The 19,567-nt window shown below is 39.8% G+C and overlaps 1 protein-coding gene across 2 annotated transcripts in view; it reads left to right on the top strand.

Annotated features, from left to right (window-relative positions):
• The first annotated feature begins 8,960 nt into the window (after window positions 1-8,960).
• The window catches only part of LOC138059437 (adenylosuccinate lyase-like), a 43,473-nt gene continuing 32,866 nt past the window's right edge, over window positions 8,961-19,567 (top strand). For both annotated transcript variants that reach the window (XM_068905039.1, XM_068905040.1), the window contains exons 1-10: window positions 8,961-9,213; window positions 9,331-9,534; window positions 10,059-10,103; window positions 10,925-11,004; window positions 12,483-12,654; window positions 13,570-13,707; window positions 16,011-16,080; window positions 17,074-17,221; window positions 18,526-18,616; window positions 19,413-19,502. In XM_068905039.1, the coding sequence (XP_068761140.1) occupies window positions 9,070-9,213; window positions 9,331-9,534; window positions 10,059-10,103; window positions 10,925-11,004; window positions 12,483-12,654; window positions 13,570-13,707; window positions 16,011-16,080; window positions 17,074-17,221; window positions 18,526-18,616; window positions 19,413-19,502 (1,182 nt within the window). In that variant the 5' untranslated portion in view covers window positions 8,961-9,069. The remainder of the gene's footprint in view (window positions 9,214-9,330; window positions 9,535-10,058; window positions 10,104-10,924; window positions 11,005-12,482; window positions 12,655-13,569; window positions 13,708-16,010; window positions 16,081-17,073; window positions 17,222-18,525; window positions 18,617-19,412; window positions 19,503-19,567) is intronic.

The raw sequence follows: 19,567 nt of genomic DNA on the forward strand, positions 1-19,567 counted from the left end.
TCCGATAGGGCATGCGCACGTCTTTCACGTTTAAATATTCGTGCGTGAGCGGAGAGACGATATTGGTATAAAGGATGCTTCCTCAGTGGATCAGTTCCAAGAAGCGTTTAAAAGGTTTTGATTTCGCTTGTGGGTTACCAAACAACAAAACAGGATATTGCGATCGAGAATCATCTCGTTGCAGGCGATACCAGGGAACTTAAGCAACGACAACGACGGCGGCAGTGAGAATGTCAAAATTTGTGCAAATCACAAAAATCCAAGGTTGTTTATAAGGTATCTTGTTGGGACTGCAACGAGTTTTACATTGGTAAAACGAAACGTCGCTTACGTGACGGTAAAAAAGATTATTTCAAAGCACTCCATGGGATCAGTCAAACGTCCGGTGTTGCAGATCAGTTTTGGCAAATGGTAGCTCTTTCACGTGAAATATCTCCATTTTTTTCCGATGAAATGTCTTCAAATTTTGCAGAGAGATAATTACTGTTTACGCCTTCCGTCTGCCAATTCATCAGAAAATTTTTTAAGTGGAGCTAAAAAACAGAAATTCGCTAAGAGCGACGAAACTACCTTTGTAAGCCCTATTTTTTTGGCCTTCAAAAAATTCCTTTGGACAAACGTCATGCAATGTCAAAGTTTAGAAAAATTTTACCGAAGGAAATGGAAGAAAATCAAAATAAACACTGTAAACAACCTATCTTTAGAGAGTTATAATTCCAGGTAAAACGTGAGTGGCCAGGGTGCGAGAAAAACGGTGTCCACTTGCCCCAGACAAGTGGTTTTGGTCAGGGGACAAGTGGGTTGTCAATCTTACTTGTCCTTTGGAAAAGTGAATCTTCAGGAAATAATTTTAAAAAACAAGGTGTTTAAATGTTTAAGCGGAGAAATTAGTATACAGTTAAGTTTTTGCAAGTGTAAAATAGATCGCTTTCGCAAAAGTAACTTAGAAGTTGGAAATGAAATGAGTTGAGCACTTACGATTTAATCCGTCACTTTATTTCAATGCGTACTGGGCCTCATTTGCGGGTATCGATTTGTGCATTTATTAACACCCTTTTACTCCTAAACCGGCCTAAACCGGCCATACAATGGGGAACCCCCAGGAGTCAATGGCTTAATAGACCCTCTTCATCGCTGTCAGGACATGTACAATGATAGCTGATCAGCGAGGCATAAAAGACCATAAAAGGCTATTTTGATGTACCGATAAAGCAGCTAAAGAGAAAAACAAAACCTTTGGCAGAGAACACTAAGGTGAATGAGAAGAAAAAGCAATCTAACAGCCCAACGGTTCGAGTTCGAAAGTTCCAGGAATCTTGGAAGTACATCGACACCTTAAATGCTGTGTAGATGTCATCTGAGTTCCAAAATAGAAAGGAAAGGAAAGGAAAGGAAAGGAAAGGAACTTTATTTAAGTGTCTAATGTTCTAGCGCCGAAGGGCACTAATCGGGGACACTGTAAATTGAAATTAACAAGTTAACGCAAATCAAATCAAATTTTGGTTTTTGAGGAGAGGGGAACCGGAGTACCCGGAAAAAACCTCTCGGTGCAGAGAAGAGAACCAACAAACTCAACCCACATATGACGCCGAGTCTGGAATCGAACCCGCGCCACACTGGTGGGAGGCGAGTGCTCTCACCACTGCGCCATCACTGCACCCCGCATACATTAGAGCTTGGATTTCACTCTACATCCAAGGACAACTAGACTTGAGGTTGGGACAAGTAAAACCAGAACCCCACTCGTCCACTGAACAAGTGGAGTTCTACATTTTTTCTTACCCGTTCATTTAACAGTGATGGTTGAAAAGAGTAGTTCTGTCTTTTAGAATTCTATTTCGATAGGCTTGAGAGAGTTGCGATTAAGAGCAATGCGAAGATTCCCGTGGATAGTGGATACTAGCGCGCGCCAAGTTAACAGCGAATAACCATATGAAGCCACCTTAAGTTCTCTATTGATTTCGCAGAACCTTGTACGCCTTTTTCGGCGTAGTCGCCATATTCCAGGCATATTTCAGATCTTTTTATTTAATCTTTTGAAAAGCGCGCCAACAAGGGCTTGCCGCGTCCCATTTGTTCCCGCCATGATAAGGGCCGGAAGTAAAATGTACTGCGTAGCACTTGTAATTTTAATTTGTTCTGCGCCTACAATTTTAATCAGCCATTAAAAATATTAGAATTTTTAGGTGGGACCAGCGTCTCTCGTTTTGCCGACACGTCACCAAAACAAACGGAGGGCTCTGGGGACGAGAATGGAGTTCAACGAAAACACTGTGTAGATCTTTCTGTACAGTGTTTTCACGTGACGTCACGGCAGCCATGTTGGTGTTCCTAAACTATGGAACGGCGGTCATGTTGGTGTGACCCAACTAATCCTCCGGGAATTGAGCTCTATTATCATGCAAACGCTTTCTTTTAACAAGGTTACCGTGACTGATCACGTAAATAAGAACACTATACAGTATTGTCTTAATTTTGAGGAATAGGGAGCTTTAAAGTGCCCCTGTGATAACCAAAAATAATAATAAAATAAAATAAATCACTTCCTTTTTTCCTCAGATTTTGAAAGTGTGTTGGCTTAACACCTGACTGGCAACATTTTGAGCGTTGATTTTTCTCCAAAGGCCGTTTACTTTGAGTGTAAGTTGTGGATTTCTTGGTCTACCATTACTCACGTTCAAAACTGACCGATTGGACCTCAGAGGGTTGGATTCAGGGAAAAGTGAGGTCAAAAGCTCACTAGCTTAAAATTTCAGCATGAGAATGCAGCTTATTATATATGCAAAACGCGAGTTTAAAAGTCTGAAAGCCCAAAACTCCCGTGATGCATATTAAATTTGCGGTGTACAGACGCCATTGCATTCTTAAACTAGAGAGCCTTTGACGTCATTTTCTTCTCGATCCAGCTCTCTCAAGATGTTAAAGTTAGTAATGGCACAGGTAACCCAGGCTCACTGTGTGTAGGTTAATATAGAGAACATATGAGGCAAAGTTTAGGTCTGGAAATTTGCAAGAAAATGGAAAAAAAATCGATGAAACTTACCACGTGGTGAGCTGTTGTTGTCTTTAATACGTACACGAAGTTTCGGGAAAAATGGTCCCCGTTCACCTTTCTTCATAGTATAGTGACAAGGTAGGCGACGGAAGCCAGCGTTAGGACTCCGATCGACCCAAAACAAGCATAATTTTTTTCGTGAAAATCGAATCCAGTCGCTAAATAAACACGCCAGACTCGTGAAAAATGAATTTCTCTAAACCATGAATCCACTGAAGCATCTCCAGGTAGCAACGCGAAGCCACCAGACTCCGTAAAACTTGCAAGTTAACCTGCTAAAATGGCGCGAAGTGTCCAATTCAAAATGGCACTGAACTCGGGACGCCTGGTGAAGAGGGGAATATATGTCCCCCTGGAGGGAGGAGATTCCCAGATTGCTCAGTGAGTTTTGTTTTTAGCAATTTGTGACTCCTTTCCCTCCAGAACTTATTAAACTCGTCATCAGGCTTCCAGAGTTCAGTGCCATGTTGAATTGGACACTTCGCGAGGACAACGCTTTCTGGCCGCCATTTTAGCAGGTTAACTTACAAGTTTTACGGAGTCTGATGGCTTCGCGTTGCTACCTGGAGATGCTTCAGTGGATTCATGGTTTAGAGAAATTCATGTTCCACGAGCCTGGCGTGTTTATTTAGCGACTGGATTCAATTTTCACGAAAAAAATTGTGCTTGTTTTGGGTCGATCGGAGTCCCTAAGCTGGCTTCCGTCTCCTACCTTGTCACTATACTATGGAGGAAGGTGAACGGGGACCATTTTTCCCGAAACTTCGTGTACATATTAAAGACAACAACAGCTCATCACATGGTAAGTTTTATCGATTTTTATTTCCATTTTCTAGCAAATTTCCAGACCTAAACTTCGCCTCATATGTTCTCTATATTAATCTACACACAGTGAGCCTGGGTTACCTGTGGTAATGGCGGACCATTAAATAAGAAAATTCCAGTTAAAATAAACAGGTATCTTTTTGAAATCAAGGCTTAAAACTTTGGTCGCTTAGTGTTTTAGTTAACATACATTTGAAATCCAAAGAAAAATAGAATTGATTTTTTGTTCACAGGTGCACTTTAACCAAGGACCACGACGACGATGACTACGAGAACGTTACTTCAAAATATTATTTCCCTTCATTGTAATCATTTCGCGATTACTTTCATTATTTTCTCACTTTCCCGAAATAAATTTGGTATGCAGTGAACGGTGTGGATGTTTGGAGAGAAATTTGAAATTTATGGTGAGCTGTTCGCGTCCTCAAATTTGGACATTTCATGTCTGAGAGGACGAGAACGGCTAAGAAATCTACCAAAACATTCAGTCGACGTCGACAGTGTGTATAGCGACTTTAGGCAACAACAACGGAACGGAAACAAACGCGATTTCAAAGGACAACACATCATTGCTGTCGAGCTGTCAGTGTCTAAAACTCCGTGCAAATGGACCCAACAGTGTTGGCCAATCAAGTCCCAACATTGTTGGGTGTTGTTACATGTTGCGTCCGCTTGCACATACTGTTGGCAATGATGTTGTTGGGAGTTGTTGCGTCAAGTTTGAAACCGGTCAAACTTTTAGCCCCGTGCAAACGGACGCAACATTGTTTGCCAATAACTCCCAGCAATAGGGGCTTTACGATCCACCACGCGGTCGTCAACGAGAACGCCTCGTGACAACAATATCATTGATTAAAAGAGGAAAAGTATTCGTGTTGCACGTGCGCAAGCATTTTAGCACACATTCTTGCAGTCCTCTTCACAACAACGACGTGAAATCACCAAATTTGAGCGCACAAATATGAATCTATAATTCTCAATCTTCATCCTGAAACCGCTCGTACCAATTTATTTTTAGGATACTTCGCCCACAATGTACGACGCGAGCGAGATGGCCCAACCGCGAGATACTTACGATAGTGCAAAGTTATCATGAAGTGTGTGCTGAACGCGCAGCACGACTACATATCATATTCTTATCATACTCTTGTCTTATGACGTTGAAGTTGTCGCAGCCATCGCATTGGCTTCAACTCTCTACTTATTGCTTGGACTTGCTTGACAAAAACTTGGATATGGTCAGTTGCTACAACCTTGGACAAAACTCGTTGGGATAATGTGACGCGCTAACTTGTCTGTGTGATAAAGATTAAATTCTTCCCACTTTACCCCCTCCCCCCATTCCAATGTTGGTTAAAAAACGGGCAAAGGCTTACACAGTATGTTTTGCATCACATTGTCAACATTGTTTTGGGGGGAGGGGGGAGGGGGGAAGGACCAATATACTTTGTAAGTGCATGTCAAATGATGCTTAAGCTAGAATATTTCCCAAGAGTTTTGTCCAAGATTGCAGAAATAGCAATTATTTTGGTGACTTCAACGTAGCTTTACGTAACGAGTAAGCGACTGGAAAAACATGTAATTTCAAATACATAGTAACGGACGACATTTCTGGGAACCCTTCCGCAATTTACAAGAGGAGCAAGAAATATCGGTACTCTCCTTCGTCGTACGCAATCACGCAAGCACAGTCTAGTGGCCTGGGACCAGTGAGGGAATCACTGATTGCAATGCGTTGTTCTACTTTTGACAAACGCGTTACAGTTTAGTAAAAACACAAAACTACTTTTGGTCGGATTTCGTAGTTCAGTTCAGTGTTTCTTTTCAAACTTCTCCTTAAATTAAGTACATTATATTAGGGATAAAAAAAGTAGCGAGGTACGTATGTCCGTAATGAAGGCAAAACTACATGTATATTTAAAACATACGTCTAATGGAGATGCCATCCAAAAACAGGTGCCATTCAGATTTTAGGCCAAGATCTAGACCAAAGTGTAAAATCGGATCTTTTTTCAGACTTGAAAAGGCTGATAGGGTATTATGCCCATAACAGCACGCGGCGAGCCTGCAAACCACCCTGTTAGAATGATAACCATTTTGACTCTAAAGGGGTTCCAGTTCCAATTGAGGAGTAAAATAATGGCCTGGCTTAAGACACTAAAATCTGTTAGCGTCAAAGGATTCAAGGTGCCATAATTGATGAGTGGATATAGACGTTAATAAACTGTGAAGCATTTACATCCATGTTTTCTGTATAAGCAGAAACCCATAAGGGTTGAAAGGTGTAACGGCCCCTTGTGTGCTGGGAAACAAGCTTCTGAATATTCAATTTGCTAAGTACCATATTTGGAACAAAAAGAGCAAGCCAAGGGGTTTCCAAATATTCTGAAGCTGTGAACGCGCGTTACACGTTTCAACCCTTACGGGTTTCTGGTGTAACTGAACAACCCTACTTTGGCAGGCACCCTAGACAGAATATTCTAAAAACAGTTAAATGTGCTTGCTAACCTTGTTTGTATGTTCGACAGCAAACTATTAATAAGATCTAAGTAAAGGGTGGATTAATTTATCAAATATGTTACCACACATACAACTGAGAGAATGTAGCCATATAATATTTCAAAAAAAAAAAAAATAGTGAGGGTCCAGTAACCAACATTTAGTAATTCTGTAAACTTCTTACAACCTTTGCCAAACATATTCTGAACTCAACGACCGATAAGACAGCAATTCTCTGTAAGAGAAGGGTCCTATAGAAATGGCTCTGGTCTGCTTACCATCATCCTCAGGTTTTGATTTTCCAATCTAACCAATCCAAATAATCTTGCAAGATGTGTACTTCATTCTTCAATTAGTAACCTGAATCGAGTCTTTGAAAGCTACAGGTTGGCATCAAACCATGTTAAATACGGTTCCAATCACACTTATTTGGGATTGGAGCAGATCCTCAATTGAACGCCTGGGTTAAAATACGACAGGAATATTGGCCAAGGGGTATTGGTCCCTTTAAGCATCACCATTTGTGCACACGGCCAGCAACTGTCACTGTCATTTAACAATGAGCCACAACTCCATCTTCAGTGACCTTGTCTGAGCTTGTTTAATTATGAATGAAAAACTTCAGTCCCATCCAATTGAAATACATAAACGTCACCATTACAGGGATGGAGGTAGGAACAAGAAGACCAAAGTAGCAAGGTGAATACTGGTTCAGGCAAGATTCTGGAAAGTCCTGTCATCAAAGAACCCATCATTAATATCCGAGGAAATCTAATTATTATTTCCAAAAGAATGACATTTTTTGCAGGAGAGAAGTGGTGACAAAGAGACAGCAGTTGCCTTCCACATTCATGTTCAAGGTTTGACTCCCAAATTCGGCCAATTACGAGGGTTAAGTTTGTTGGTTCTATACTTTACTCTGAGAGGTTTCTCTGTGTACAATATTTCACTCTCATACAAAACCATTTTTATTTAATCTGCTTGGTTACATAAAATTGGCTTTTATTAATATTAGTTATTGTTATTGTTATTGTTAGTAGTAGTAATAGTAGTAGCAGTAGCAGTAGCAGTAGTAGTAGTCGTTGTCGTTGTCATGTTACCTCCATTATTTACCCTGATACAAAAGAGATACGTACAGTCTGTGACAAAATTCCTTGGAATAGCACACAAATAATTATACAGATCTGAAGCTTTTGTGGCTTACCCTCCCTTCATTATGTTGTTTGCATGCAAGTTTCTGAGCCCATTTGGCAAAAGAACATTGTGGGAGGGCAAGGTATTGCAAAGCATTTCAACAATCTTGTCCAAGGCTGTAGATCCCACACAATCCAATACATTTTCATGTCAAGGATAAGCCATTTATGGGTCTTTCTGTGGGTACCTGAAAGCATTTTTATTCACTTGGGATCAGTCTTTATTTGGTATTAAATTTTGTTTTCTGTCTTTTGTTTCTTTTGTTTTATTTATCTCTGCTCCGGTTCCTGCAGAAGGAAACCTACCATAAAAACTTGTGTATGAGCCACATCTTTTTGCTGAAATGTTGGGCTCATGGGTGCCACTTATATACCAGACCATTGCTTTTAGAGGGAGTAAACTGGCTGGTATGGGGTCACAAATAACACTAAAAACCTTCAGTAAATGAAGATAATTCTTTGACCAATCACTTAAACACTAACTCTCCACTGCGTGCGAGAAAATACCACAGGAGAACTCACAAGGCAAATGGCCATACTGCAAGTTACGAATCCTCGTTTTTTTCCGTTTATGGTCTGCCTCATGCATAAATCAACAGAAAAAAACTGGGGACGGACCTCCAACTCAGTTAGTGAGAGGTATGAGGTCCAATCTGAAGGACTTGACCTCTGTAATCTTCCTGCTTTAACTGGGTCAAAAATTGCTACAAGGAGTCATTCCATGAGTTTCACACTGTGGCTATAAAATTGGCCCCTAACTGGTCAAGGTCTTAAGTAGACTTATACAATGACCGTCAGTGAGAACTTGACTGGTATAATGTGATTGGCTCGATACCGAAACCCAAAAAAAAAAGACTTAACAATTGAAACAATGACTTGGACTTAAACAGTACTGAGAAACTGTTTACAATACCAAACAATAGCAGGTTACGAGAGCTGCTCATTACTGCTATTGTTTTCAGCTTGGGTATTGAGCCAATCAAATTATACTTTATGAGAGCTGCTACACTACTGGGGAACGTAGCCACCAAGGCCAGTTGCCAGCTGGTGGAATTTTTACGGTTTATATCATGTTACCATCGCAAAGAGCTAACCGAAGCGCTTTTCAGGCTAACCAACGTGCTTTTTGCGCCTAATATATAGCAAATTTTTGACTGCCAGTCATTTAAGTGTTTTTAACACTTTGACCGGTAACCGGCTTTATAACCACATATCGTTCCTGTTTATAATGTGACAGGATAACTAGGAAAGGAAGCTTACCTCGGTAGTAAGATAAGTATAGAATATTCCAAAGAGGCAAGTAAGAACAAAAATCGGGGAGAAGATAAGCAAAAAATATGGAACAAAATTGTCAGCAAAAGTGTAGTGTACCTCTTGCTCGTTCCGCCATTTCATTTTTACCGCTGACCAATCAATACTTTGGCATTGAGGCTCATACATTTCTCTAACATGAACGCTGACTTGATCTTTCTTGCCTGCGGTCTCTTGTAGTCCAGCATGGCGGGAGATTCAGTTCATGGAGTGTATCGAAGCCCACTTACAAGTCGATATGCAGGCCCTGAAATGGCCTTTAATTTCTCAGAGGAGAAAAAATTTTCGACATGGAGAAAGCTGTGGCTCTTCTTAGCAAAATCTGAGAAGGTACGTATAGCATTGTTGTAAGGAAAGGCGACATCGGTAAAATGTGACATTTGACTTAAATACCAGATTGTTTCTAGCTTTTCTCTTAGTTTGAAAGGTTTTTATCATCTTTATCAGATGCTGGGTCTGGATATCTCAGATGAGCAAATTCAGGAAATGGAATCTAATATGACTAACATCGACTACAATTTAGCTGCTGCAGAGGAAAAAAAACGAAGACATGACGTAATGGCGCACGTGCACACGTTTGGCGCGTGCTGTCCCAAGGCGGCTCCTATAATACACCTCGGAGCCACTTCATGTTATGTTGGTGACAATACTGTAAGTAGTAGATGTCAACTTGAGCATTTTCTTTTCTTGCTTCCACGTGGGTTTTACTCATCTCTTTAATAAGTGTTTTGTCCAATGTAACTTGTTCAGGTGAATGCATAGGAAATGTAAAAAAGAATTATCTGCTTTGCTATCATGAAACCTCACATTAGCGTGTGACTAGGATGTATAGGCCACTCCGGAAAATAACATAATGCTCTTTGTTTGTCCCCCCAAATTTTGCATATGCATTGTTTTTGTTTTCTCTTGGGACCATTAAGAGAAACTGGAAACAATGCTTATGCAAAATATGGGGAGACAAACAAAGAGTATTACCACTGCGTTGCAATATGATTGGTTTATTTTCCAAAATGGGCGTTCCTGATTGGCTATTACATTGTGTCAAATTGACACAAGCATGACGTGTACATCATTGTCTAGACTCTTATTGACCCAACAGCAAATTAGCCAATCAGATTGTGAAATTACAAGCAATTGTGGTAAAAATTATTATACTCTTTGCTTAAAATTTTCAGGACCTTATTGTTATAAAGGATGCTTTCAATATTGTACTTCCAAAGGTTGGTGTGAAGTACCTAATATCATTATTCAAAGGTTAAGTAAACAAAGTATTCCCCTTCCTGTGTCCTATCATTCTTTTAACAGAAGAGAGAGGGTCCCCTGTGGTGGCACTATATGCTATTCACAAATGACCTTTTTGGATGTACAAATTCTAACTGCCATGTACAATCACACTGTACTTAAAACATATTAGTGAGCATCAGCATGAGAAATTTTTGAGCCACAAATGGAACCCATAAGAGACTAAGTTGTTTTATATTTTAACCAGTCTTGACACTGTCAAATTTATATTGCAAAGTATACTGTACATGTGCATGTATCCTTTCTCTCTTAGATACAATGACAATAATGTTATTAGTTGAACACCCAGACCAGGAGGGACTGCCGGTTTGACATGTGAAATAGTCACTTCTGGTTTCTTCTCAGTCGGCTCAAAAACCTCTAGTGCTTATAAGCTCCCCATTATCACCATTCTGATTAGGGCACTCACATGTCAAAAGATCTTAATCATTTACAGAAAATATATGGTGTGATATAGAGTGCATTGCTCCAAACTTGTTCTTTTTAATGATAGAATTGATTCAAATACATATTAATAAATGAGTTCTTCATGGTAGACTAGTGCTAATTATTATTAAGAGAGAATAAATGTTTATAAAATAAATGTTTTTATTTCGTTAAAAAGAAGGCTCAAACATGGTGTTCATCTTCATTAATAATAATAATAATAATAATAATAATAATAATAATTATTATTATTACTATTATTATTATTATATATAAGTAATCATCTATTGAGTGCATTTTTATATATTTAAAGCTGGCAAGATGCATAGATAGACTGTCAGGCTTTGCAGAGAAGTACAAGTCAGTCCCTACTCTTGGCTACACACATTTTCAGTGAGTAGATAACTTATATAACCCAAGTTTTTGAGCTGTACTTGTGGTTATGATTCTCATTTTATCAAGTTAAATTTATGGTCCATTTACTGACTGTATAAATTACACATAATTGGAAGAATGAAGAGCCACAACATACAGTACAGCGGTACTGTGTTAAAAGCTACATGTATAAAGCTCAACCGCTGTAGTTCTGGGTGTGGATCATGTATTCTATAGGTGGCCTTGGTCCACATATCGGTCAACTATCAGTCGACAAGCGACCGATAGTTGACCAATAGTCAACCGGTATGTAGCGATCAAGTGCCGCTGAAGTATCGGCCAAGTATCGATCATGTGTTGGTCAAGTATCGGTTCACTTACTGACTATATATCACCCAGAAGAAATATGCTAACAAAGAGTGAGAGGCTTTGTCGATATTCCGATTTGGTAATATTCCTTGTACAATGTTACTGTTATTTCCTGTCCAATTTATGTCGGTATTGGGATCGACATAAATTGTATCATCTAAAATTGCAGCATGTAAGTGCTCAGCTAAACGAAAAGCAAATTTATGATCTTTTAAAACTGAACTAGGCGGTTAAACTCAAGACTTCATTTTGCAGTGCAAGGTCAGCCGGTGTTTATTTGTTTCATCGGAAAATAAAATTGCCTTACTTGCGGTCCAATGGGAGCCAACAGGGTTAGAAGTGTTTTGACGTTTACTAAAAACATGCACTTGATATAGAATGAAATAGAAATCAAAACTTTGAGTGCGGCTTGAAGTATTGCGAGTTCACTCTACTGACGTTCCTGTTTGCCTTTATATCTCAAACTTGAGGTTTTAACTCTTTGAATAGTCAAATTGTGTGCTCTTTATCGACCGACGGTGACTCTTTTTTTAAAGAATAATGACAGCAGTGGTGAAAAAAAAAGCTAAAATGCTATTCATTGTCCAATGAAATCAGCTTCCAAAGCACAGATAATAAAACCAAATATAACCTAACCTTTGAAAAGTGTGTAGTAAGTCTCCAACGCAATAAAATCGTGCGTTGTGGACCTTTTTTATTTATTTTTTATCTATTGTAAGTGAACTCAGATCCTTAATTCTCACACCACATCTATCTCTGGAAAAGTAACCGGCAAAGTCAATAGGTTGAATACACTTGAAAAACTAGACAGGGTAAAGGACCGTGCACTTAGGTATGACATGTATTTATAGCAAAGACTATTTTTTCAACGAAGAATGCTCAAGTTGATTGGTTTACATAACACATTAAAGGTTAACCCCCTCTGGTTGGGTTCTACTGTTCTTTATTCTTCTTTAGACCCAAGTGTTAAATTCTTAATCTGACAGCACAACATTGCCAATAGTAGTCATACAGTAGTAGTAACTGGCTCAGTAGCTCTCAAGGAAATGGTATCCATCTTGTCATGCTTCTTATTTTTGAGTTTATCTCTTCTGGCAGTAAACTTTAATTTCCACTGAACTTAACAGGCCTGCACAATTGACAACAGTTGGAAAGAGAGCTTGCCTTTGGCTGTCAGATTTGCTAATGGACTTGAGAAATCTCATCCGGGCGAGAGATGATTTGAGATTCCGTGGAGTCAAGGGTACCACTGGCACTCAAGCCAGTTTTCTTAATCTCTTTGATGGGGATCATGAAAAGGTAAGTCCTAGAACGCACTGCGTGCAAAAAGGTGATTACAGAGCAATGCTGGTGCAGTGGTGAATAAGTTTGCCTTTGGCCAGTGTATCCCAGGTTCATTTCCTGGAATCGACGTCATGTGGGTTCCATTGGTTGGTTCTCTACTCTGCTTTGAGAGGATTGTCTCTGCTCTAGTGTTTCTGGCTATACAAGTTAAGACTTCAATTTAGTGAGGGAGTAATGAATTGAGGGTTCTTTTCTTTTTTGTCTTCCTTCATATGGTCCTTTGGGACCATACATACAGTACATACATACTTAATCGACTACTCCCCACACTGGCGCTTGTCAGGTCCAATGAAACACAATCAATGAAACAACAACTTTTAAGAAGTTGTCACATCAGAGACACTCTGGGCTATGGCCTTGTGTCCTATTTTGTTACGTTCATACCACAGTTTGACATCCTCTGTGATGTATTAATGAACAAATGCATGGAAACATGGAAGCTACCGGTATTTGTTAACTAGATTCAATTGACTCAACCGTCCATGTGATCATTACGCATTTTTGAGGTTACTGAAAGCGATCAAAGTTCAAATTTGGAGTTAAAGTCACTTCTGAGGATATACATGTACAGCTGTATCTCGAAGCATATGAAACGTCAAGTAAATACACTGTAGGCAGCTTTCAAAAATACCATAATACTCTTTGTTTGCCCTCCAAACTTTTGTACAAAGCATTGTTTGCAGTTTCTCTTGGGACTTATAATTGTCCCAAGAGAAATTTAAAAACAATACTTATGCAAAAGTTTGGAGGGCAAACAAAGAGTATTGTGGTATTTTTAAGAGTGGCCTATAATTTCAAACACTGCGCGTGTTTGTAATGTTTGTCACTGCTGTTTGCATCTTATTTTTAATTTTCTCTGTCTGGTTATAGGTGGAAAAACTAGACCAGCTAGTTACCGAGATGGCTGGATTTAACAATCATTATATTGTCACAGGGCAAACGTACAGTCGAAAAGTAGACTTGGACTGTCTGTCAGCTCTGGGTAGCTTGGGAGCTTCAGTTCACAAGGTACAGATGTAGATCTTGTAGTCGATAGTAAGCTACTGTCTACAGTAAGTTATGGCATAAAACTGAGAATGACAAAGATTGATAAGAAGAAGAGATGACTGAAATTCATGCTAAGGGTTTCGTTACCCAATAGGGCAGCTTAAGTATGTGATGTTTTTGAGACACGGACGGCAACCGGAAGTGAACATTTTCCATGCTGTGACAGTGGTGTCCCTCAGATTTTTAAACTAATTATCTCTAATGGAGAAAAGATACTTAGCAACTGGTAAGTTTGGTTGTGTGAGGTTATCTTCATCCCTTAAATTTTTTTAAAATAATAGATTTTTTCGAACAATAAAGTAGCAGAGACCCAACAAGGTTTTACTTCCCATTTACATGTATTCCACTGTAGGAGACAGTGTAGCCCAGTGGTTAGGGTGCTTGCCTTGACATCCGGAGATCCTGGGTTCAAGACACGTTCTGACCAGTTGTTGAAATTTTTCCGGGTAGTCCCTGGTTCAATTTCTTGGCTGCACTTGTAAATAGCCAACCGTTTTGCCTCCGGTCAGTTGGGATTCTTAAAAGTTGTTCTGTTCAATGCTTGGAGGGAGGTATTAGCTACTAGCTACTCTAAATCCGAGGGTGAATAATGATACTTGCTTACTTGACAATGCAACTTACAAAGAGATAATAACGCGTAGGTGTTGAAGAAAACTAAAAACACTCTAAAGAGGAACTGCATATCTTCAAATAGGGTAACCAATATGAAAATATTAATAAGAAAGGACAATTGAAAGAATGGCAGTTATTATATTTACCCAAATTATTCCGTCAGAACCTAAATTATGAGAAATGCAGTCTTTAACGGGGTTGTGTAACAGACATTAATTCGTCACGAAGCTTTGGTTCGTGTTGTATAAAGATAGGTACTGAGTTAACGTTAAGTTATTTGGTGAGAAGGGGCGAGTAAATGGTAAAACAAAAAACAACACAAAATGAAATGCACTGCCGTAACCGACAAAATATGAAAATATTAATAAGAAAGGACAATTGAAAGAATGGCAGTTATTATATTTACCCAAATTATTCCGTCAGAACCTAAATTATGAGAAATGCAGTCTTTAACGGGGTTGTGTAACAGACATTAATTCGTCACGAAGCTTTGGTTCGTGTTGTATAAAGATAGGTACTGAGTTAACGTTAAGTTATTTGGTGAGAAGGGGCGAGTAAATGGTAAAGCCCTGGTCAAACGGACTCGCAAGTAGCCACAAGTTGAACTTACGTAGAGACTTGGGTTGGGTGGCCAAACGGTGAGAAACTTGCGTCGACTTGCGGGAAAATTTGATCTCGACCAAAGTGAACGCAAGTCATCGTAAGTCAACGCAAGTGCACGCAAGGCCTGGCCAAACGGAGTCGTAAGTGGAAGCAAGTTGTGAACTTGCGTCTACTCGCTAGTCCGTTTGACCAGGGGCCCGTTTCTCGAAAGTCCCGAAAACGTTTCGGGCCCGAAACGCCATTTGTGAAACTGCCAGCCGCTTGTTTTGGAAAGCCGATCTTTTAACATGATTTGGAGGTAACAAAAAGAAAAGTGACTGTGAAGTTTGACGACTTGAATCCTCTCCGTTCTTGTGATACAAAGGGAATTGTGACAACCGAAAATGGCCCGTAAAGTCTCGGGACTTTTGAGAAACAGGCCCCAGGGCTTAAAACAACACAAAATGAAATGCACTGCCGTAACCGACAAAAGTTACAATGAATAAATGTACATACTGTATTTGCTGGAACTGCGGGTTATAGATGAAAGGAGAAGTGATCCTTGTACTTAACTGGAAAATTTAAGCACTTCAGTTCTCTTATAGACACCTGAAAATTCAGGAGGCTACAACGGGATTCGAACCGGTGACATCTGCAATGCCGGTGCAGTGCTCCACCAAATGAGCTATGAAGCCACTCAGTTGGGAGCAGGTCAATTTGTTGGGCTCATGTATTCCCGTGAAGGGACTCGATTTGAAAAATGTACATAATTATTTTGATGTGCGGGTTATAAACGAAAATACATTCGCATGTTGTTGCTCTTGAATTTTTTTTATCCGACGAAGTTGACTTCAAGCGTACGTATTGAGGTTCATGTGAGATTTAAAAAAATTCACCCAGTTTCAGCTACTTTGCATCGATCATCAAATTTAATTTCTTAATACCGATAACCAAGTTGACTTTAAGCAGATTGTTTCTTGTGTAGCACGTTATATGAATTCATCACCATTATATATATATAAATAAGCAATGAGTTATATTCGCGTGTTTGCACTGTGTTTGTTTTGAAGATTTGCACAGATATTCGGCTTTTAGCCAATCAAAAAGAAATCGAAGAGCCCTTCGAAAAAGATCAAATCGGTGAGTGAATACCTTGGTACAACCTGGCGATTGTTTACGTTAATGATATTTTCTCAACCTCCTAGTTTTGATTTGGATCTGGTGTGTAGAAAAAGAAGAGCAATTTTTCTTGCAAAAGATAAGAACCCACACCCTTTTGTACTCTGCCATACGTCCCTGACTGGTGGGGTACGTTACATGTTGGTTTTTGTTTAAAGAGAAAAACCGTAGAACAATCCTCAGCTCGGAGTAGGGCCCACCCGTCTACTTACAGTATACTGAGAAATTAGTGATGTGTTGTGTATCTTCGAGTGTTTGTGAACCTCAGGCCGGTTCCCTTTTTGTCTCCGTTTACTGTCGTCCGACCGACCCCCATTTTTGAGTTATCAAAAAAATAAATAAATAAATAAATAAATTTATAAATTTGAGCATGGGAAGGTAATGACTTACTAGAACACTTTTAAAAGGTTTTATTGTTATTTAAGGACAGTGCCAACTAATTCAAAGGTATTTTTGCGCCGGTGTGTGATTATGCTAGAAATGTAGATCTTGACAAGTGTCATTGAAATCCAAAAAGAAAATTGGGTAACCACGCATTTTTCCAAGATAATTCAATAATAATATTCGTAAAAAGCTTTAAAATACAAAGCGATGTATGGCGTTCTTTCTCAAATTGAAACTTAAATTATCTCTCAAAAATGCATGGTTACCCCCAATTTTCTTTTTGGATACCAAGACTACTTACTAGGATCTACTTTATCCGGATAGTTTTAAACCGCGCAAAAATATCCCTGTATTAGTGAGCATCACCGATAGGAAACTCGAGTATCTCCAGATACACGTACGCAGAACGTATGCGCAACAACAATAGTAGGCACCGTCCTTAAGGATTACTTATTATCTTGATTTACTTGAGAGGTTTGTTACTTGGCAAGTCGGTTTATCACCAGCTATGAATCGGTTGAAGGAAACTGGCAAGCTCCGTTTAATTCATCGCATATTTTCCCCCAAAAGGTTCAAGTGCAATGCCATACAAACGGAATCCAATGAGAAGTGAAAGGTGCTGTAGCCTTGCTCGTCATTTAATGGTGCTTGTAGGAGATGCACAGCAAACTGCAGCTACACAGTGGCTGGAGAGAACACTGGATGACAGCGCAAACAGGTAAAGCTCCAAGCCAGACTTACCAAACGGGAAAGTTACATGTAGTTCAAGGAAACTGACTCCAGTTTATGGTAGTTCATGAATGAGAAAGGCCCAGGGAATGGTGGGGACTTTTGTTTGGGGAAGTTTCATTTCAGACTTGTCTGGGGAGGGAAGGAGCTTACATTTCTGTCAAGTTGAACTCAAAGGACCGTGACCTATTTGTCTAACTCAAATTATGTAAAAACTGTGGCTCAGTCCTCCAAGCAGAGGAAAAGTGAGCATGCGATGGGCGTTTTATGGAAAGGGAGTGAAAGGCGAGGGTGATTTAGTTACCGAGAACTGTGTTCGAACTGAGTTCAGTATGAGAACCAGGCAGGGTTCAGCCAATTAAGCTCGTAAAGGGGGCATAGCAGGTCTGGAGCACATTACGCGGGGCCTGCATCTTCTATATAAACTCTCTGACTCACCCTGAGTCAACCCTACCCCGTATCTTTTTTATTTTTAGAAGCACCTCCCAGGGGTGTTTTCGCGGGTGTTTTCACAATAGCCAATCATAAACGACCTATGGTCGGCCACTGATTACATCACGTGCAGCACACCCGAAACTCGAAGGTATTTCAAAGTGATGAAAAAATATAGCAGTTTTCCAGGTAGTAGGCTCCTGGAGCATAGTGTGTCGTCGGAATTTTCTCAATCTGCTGAATTGTGCCAGAAATTAAACCCCAAGTTTCAAGCACATTCCACTAGATTCCAAGATTATGCAGTAAATGACACCCCTCTGGCGATGTATAAGCGATTCAGAGGTTCGTTTCTTCAACAGCCCTTTTATAGCTCAGTGGTACTAGATCCAAATTAGTATTCGTGACCTCGGTTACGAGCACTCGGATTTTTCCGAGTATACCCGAATCACCACTGATAAGGACATCTCTTTATAAAGTATGTTCCTCAAACTCTGCTACATCTGACTTGAAAGGGACTGGCGTCTATCAATTAAGCGAAGTGATAGCTCTACTGAATACTGTTATTGCGATGAAATCATTTTAGGGTCATGGTCGAGCAGTGTTTTTTGTAAACTTGTTCTCAATTACTCTAATTATGCTGAAGCTTATGGCAGCACGATCACCGAAAGTCAACCGGAAGGAAGTTAACAAAATTTGTGTTGAACTTCAACATGATAGTAAATTGGCCACTTCTGGGACAAAAGCTGGAGTCTCCCGAAATATGGTAGAGGCAACAGCGACGAGAAATGGCGTTGAAAATGTTGCCTTTATTTACCTTTGTTTTCTAAGGGTATACTGCTATTTTCTATCCTTACCTTTCAGGAGAATTAGTCTAGCCGAAGCCTTTCTTACAGCTGACATTGTACTGAGCACTCTGCAGAATGTTTGCGAGGGTCTTGTTGTTTACCCGAAGGTAATAGGAGCCGTTATTTCGTTTTTTTTCCCTTCATTTTGTTATGTTTTTTCAATTTTGTTTTTATCAGTGAAGCGGGAAAAAGTCGTAAATACTTATCATAACCAACTGTACTTTGAAAGGTTTTTTTGTTTGTTGTTGTTGTTTTCATACAGTCGCTTTTCCCTGTCTTCCTTTCTTTTTTTGGTGATCTTCCCGAATGGAGGGGACAAGGCACGATTGTTTAACCGGTTTTCACTAGCGACGCAATCATAATCACAAACAACACACGCAAGCGAGCGCATGTAGTTGTTGTTAATTAATGTCTATTGTGCTAGGAAAAGGCTCTAATAAACAACAAGCTACTGACCAGGAGTTTGCATATACTTCTTGTGCTTATTCTTGAGTTGCAAGTGAAAGGCTTTTTGGACTTCCATATTTCCAGCACTTGGCAAACTCCTCGTGGCTCTTTTTGCGTAGGTAGCTACAGACACCTGACCACACTTTAAAACCCTTTCAAAGACCACAGTGTCAAAGGCGACAAAACACAAAGAGATGATAGAGGTTAATTGCCCACCAACGCCCCCACCATCAGCGCATCTGAAAGTGAAACAGCTTCCAGATTTAAGTTGGATTATTGTTTCAGCTCGCCTGGAATACAGGGAAATCAATAAGAGTGCTTGGCTTTACAACCTGCTTACAAAACTCTCTCACATCACGGATTTTCAAACATTGTTTTGACTGTCGGTTTTCAAAACCTAAACTGAAGTTTATACCGGACGTGAAATAACTCGGCTCTCGTTGTGTGCTGTGACAGGTTATCGCAAGACATATTCGTCAGGAGTTACCATTCATGGCGTCTGAGAACATCATCATGGCCATAGTCAAAGCTGGTGGCAATAGACAGGTAATGTAAAGGATTTTAATTGATTCAGTTCCTGAAGAATGTCTCGATTTTGGTAAGGGAGTGCG

Source organism: Montipora capricornis, chromosome 8 (assembly GCF_036669925.1).
Source record: "Montipora capricornis isolate CH-2021 chromosome 8, ASM3666992v2, whole genome shotgun sequence".
Classification (NCBI taxonomy): Eukaryota; Metazoa; Cnidaria; class Anthozoa; order Scleractinia; family Acroporidae; genus Montipora; species Montipora capricornis.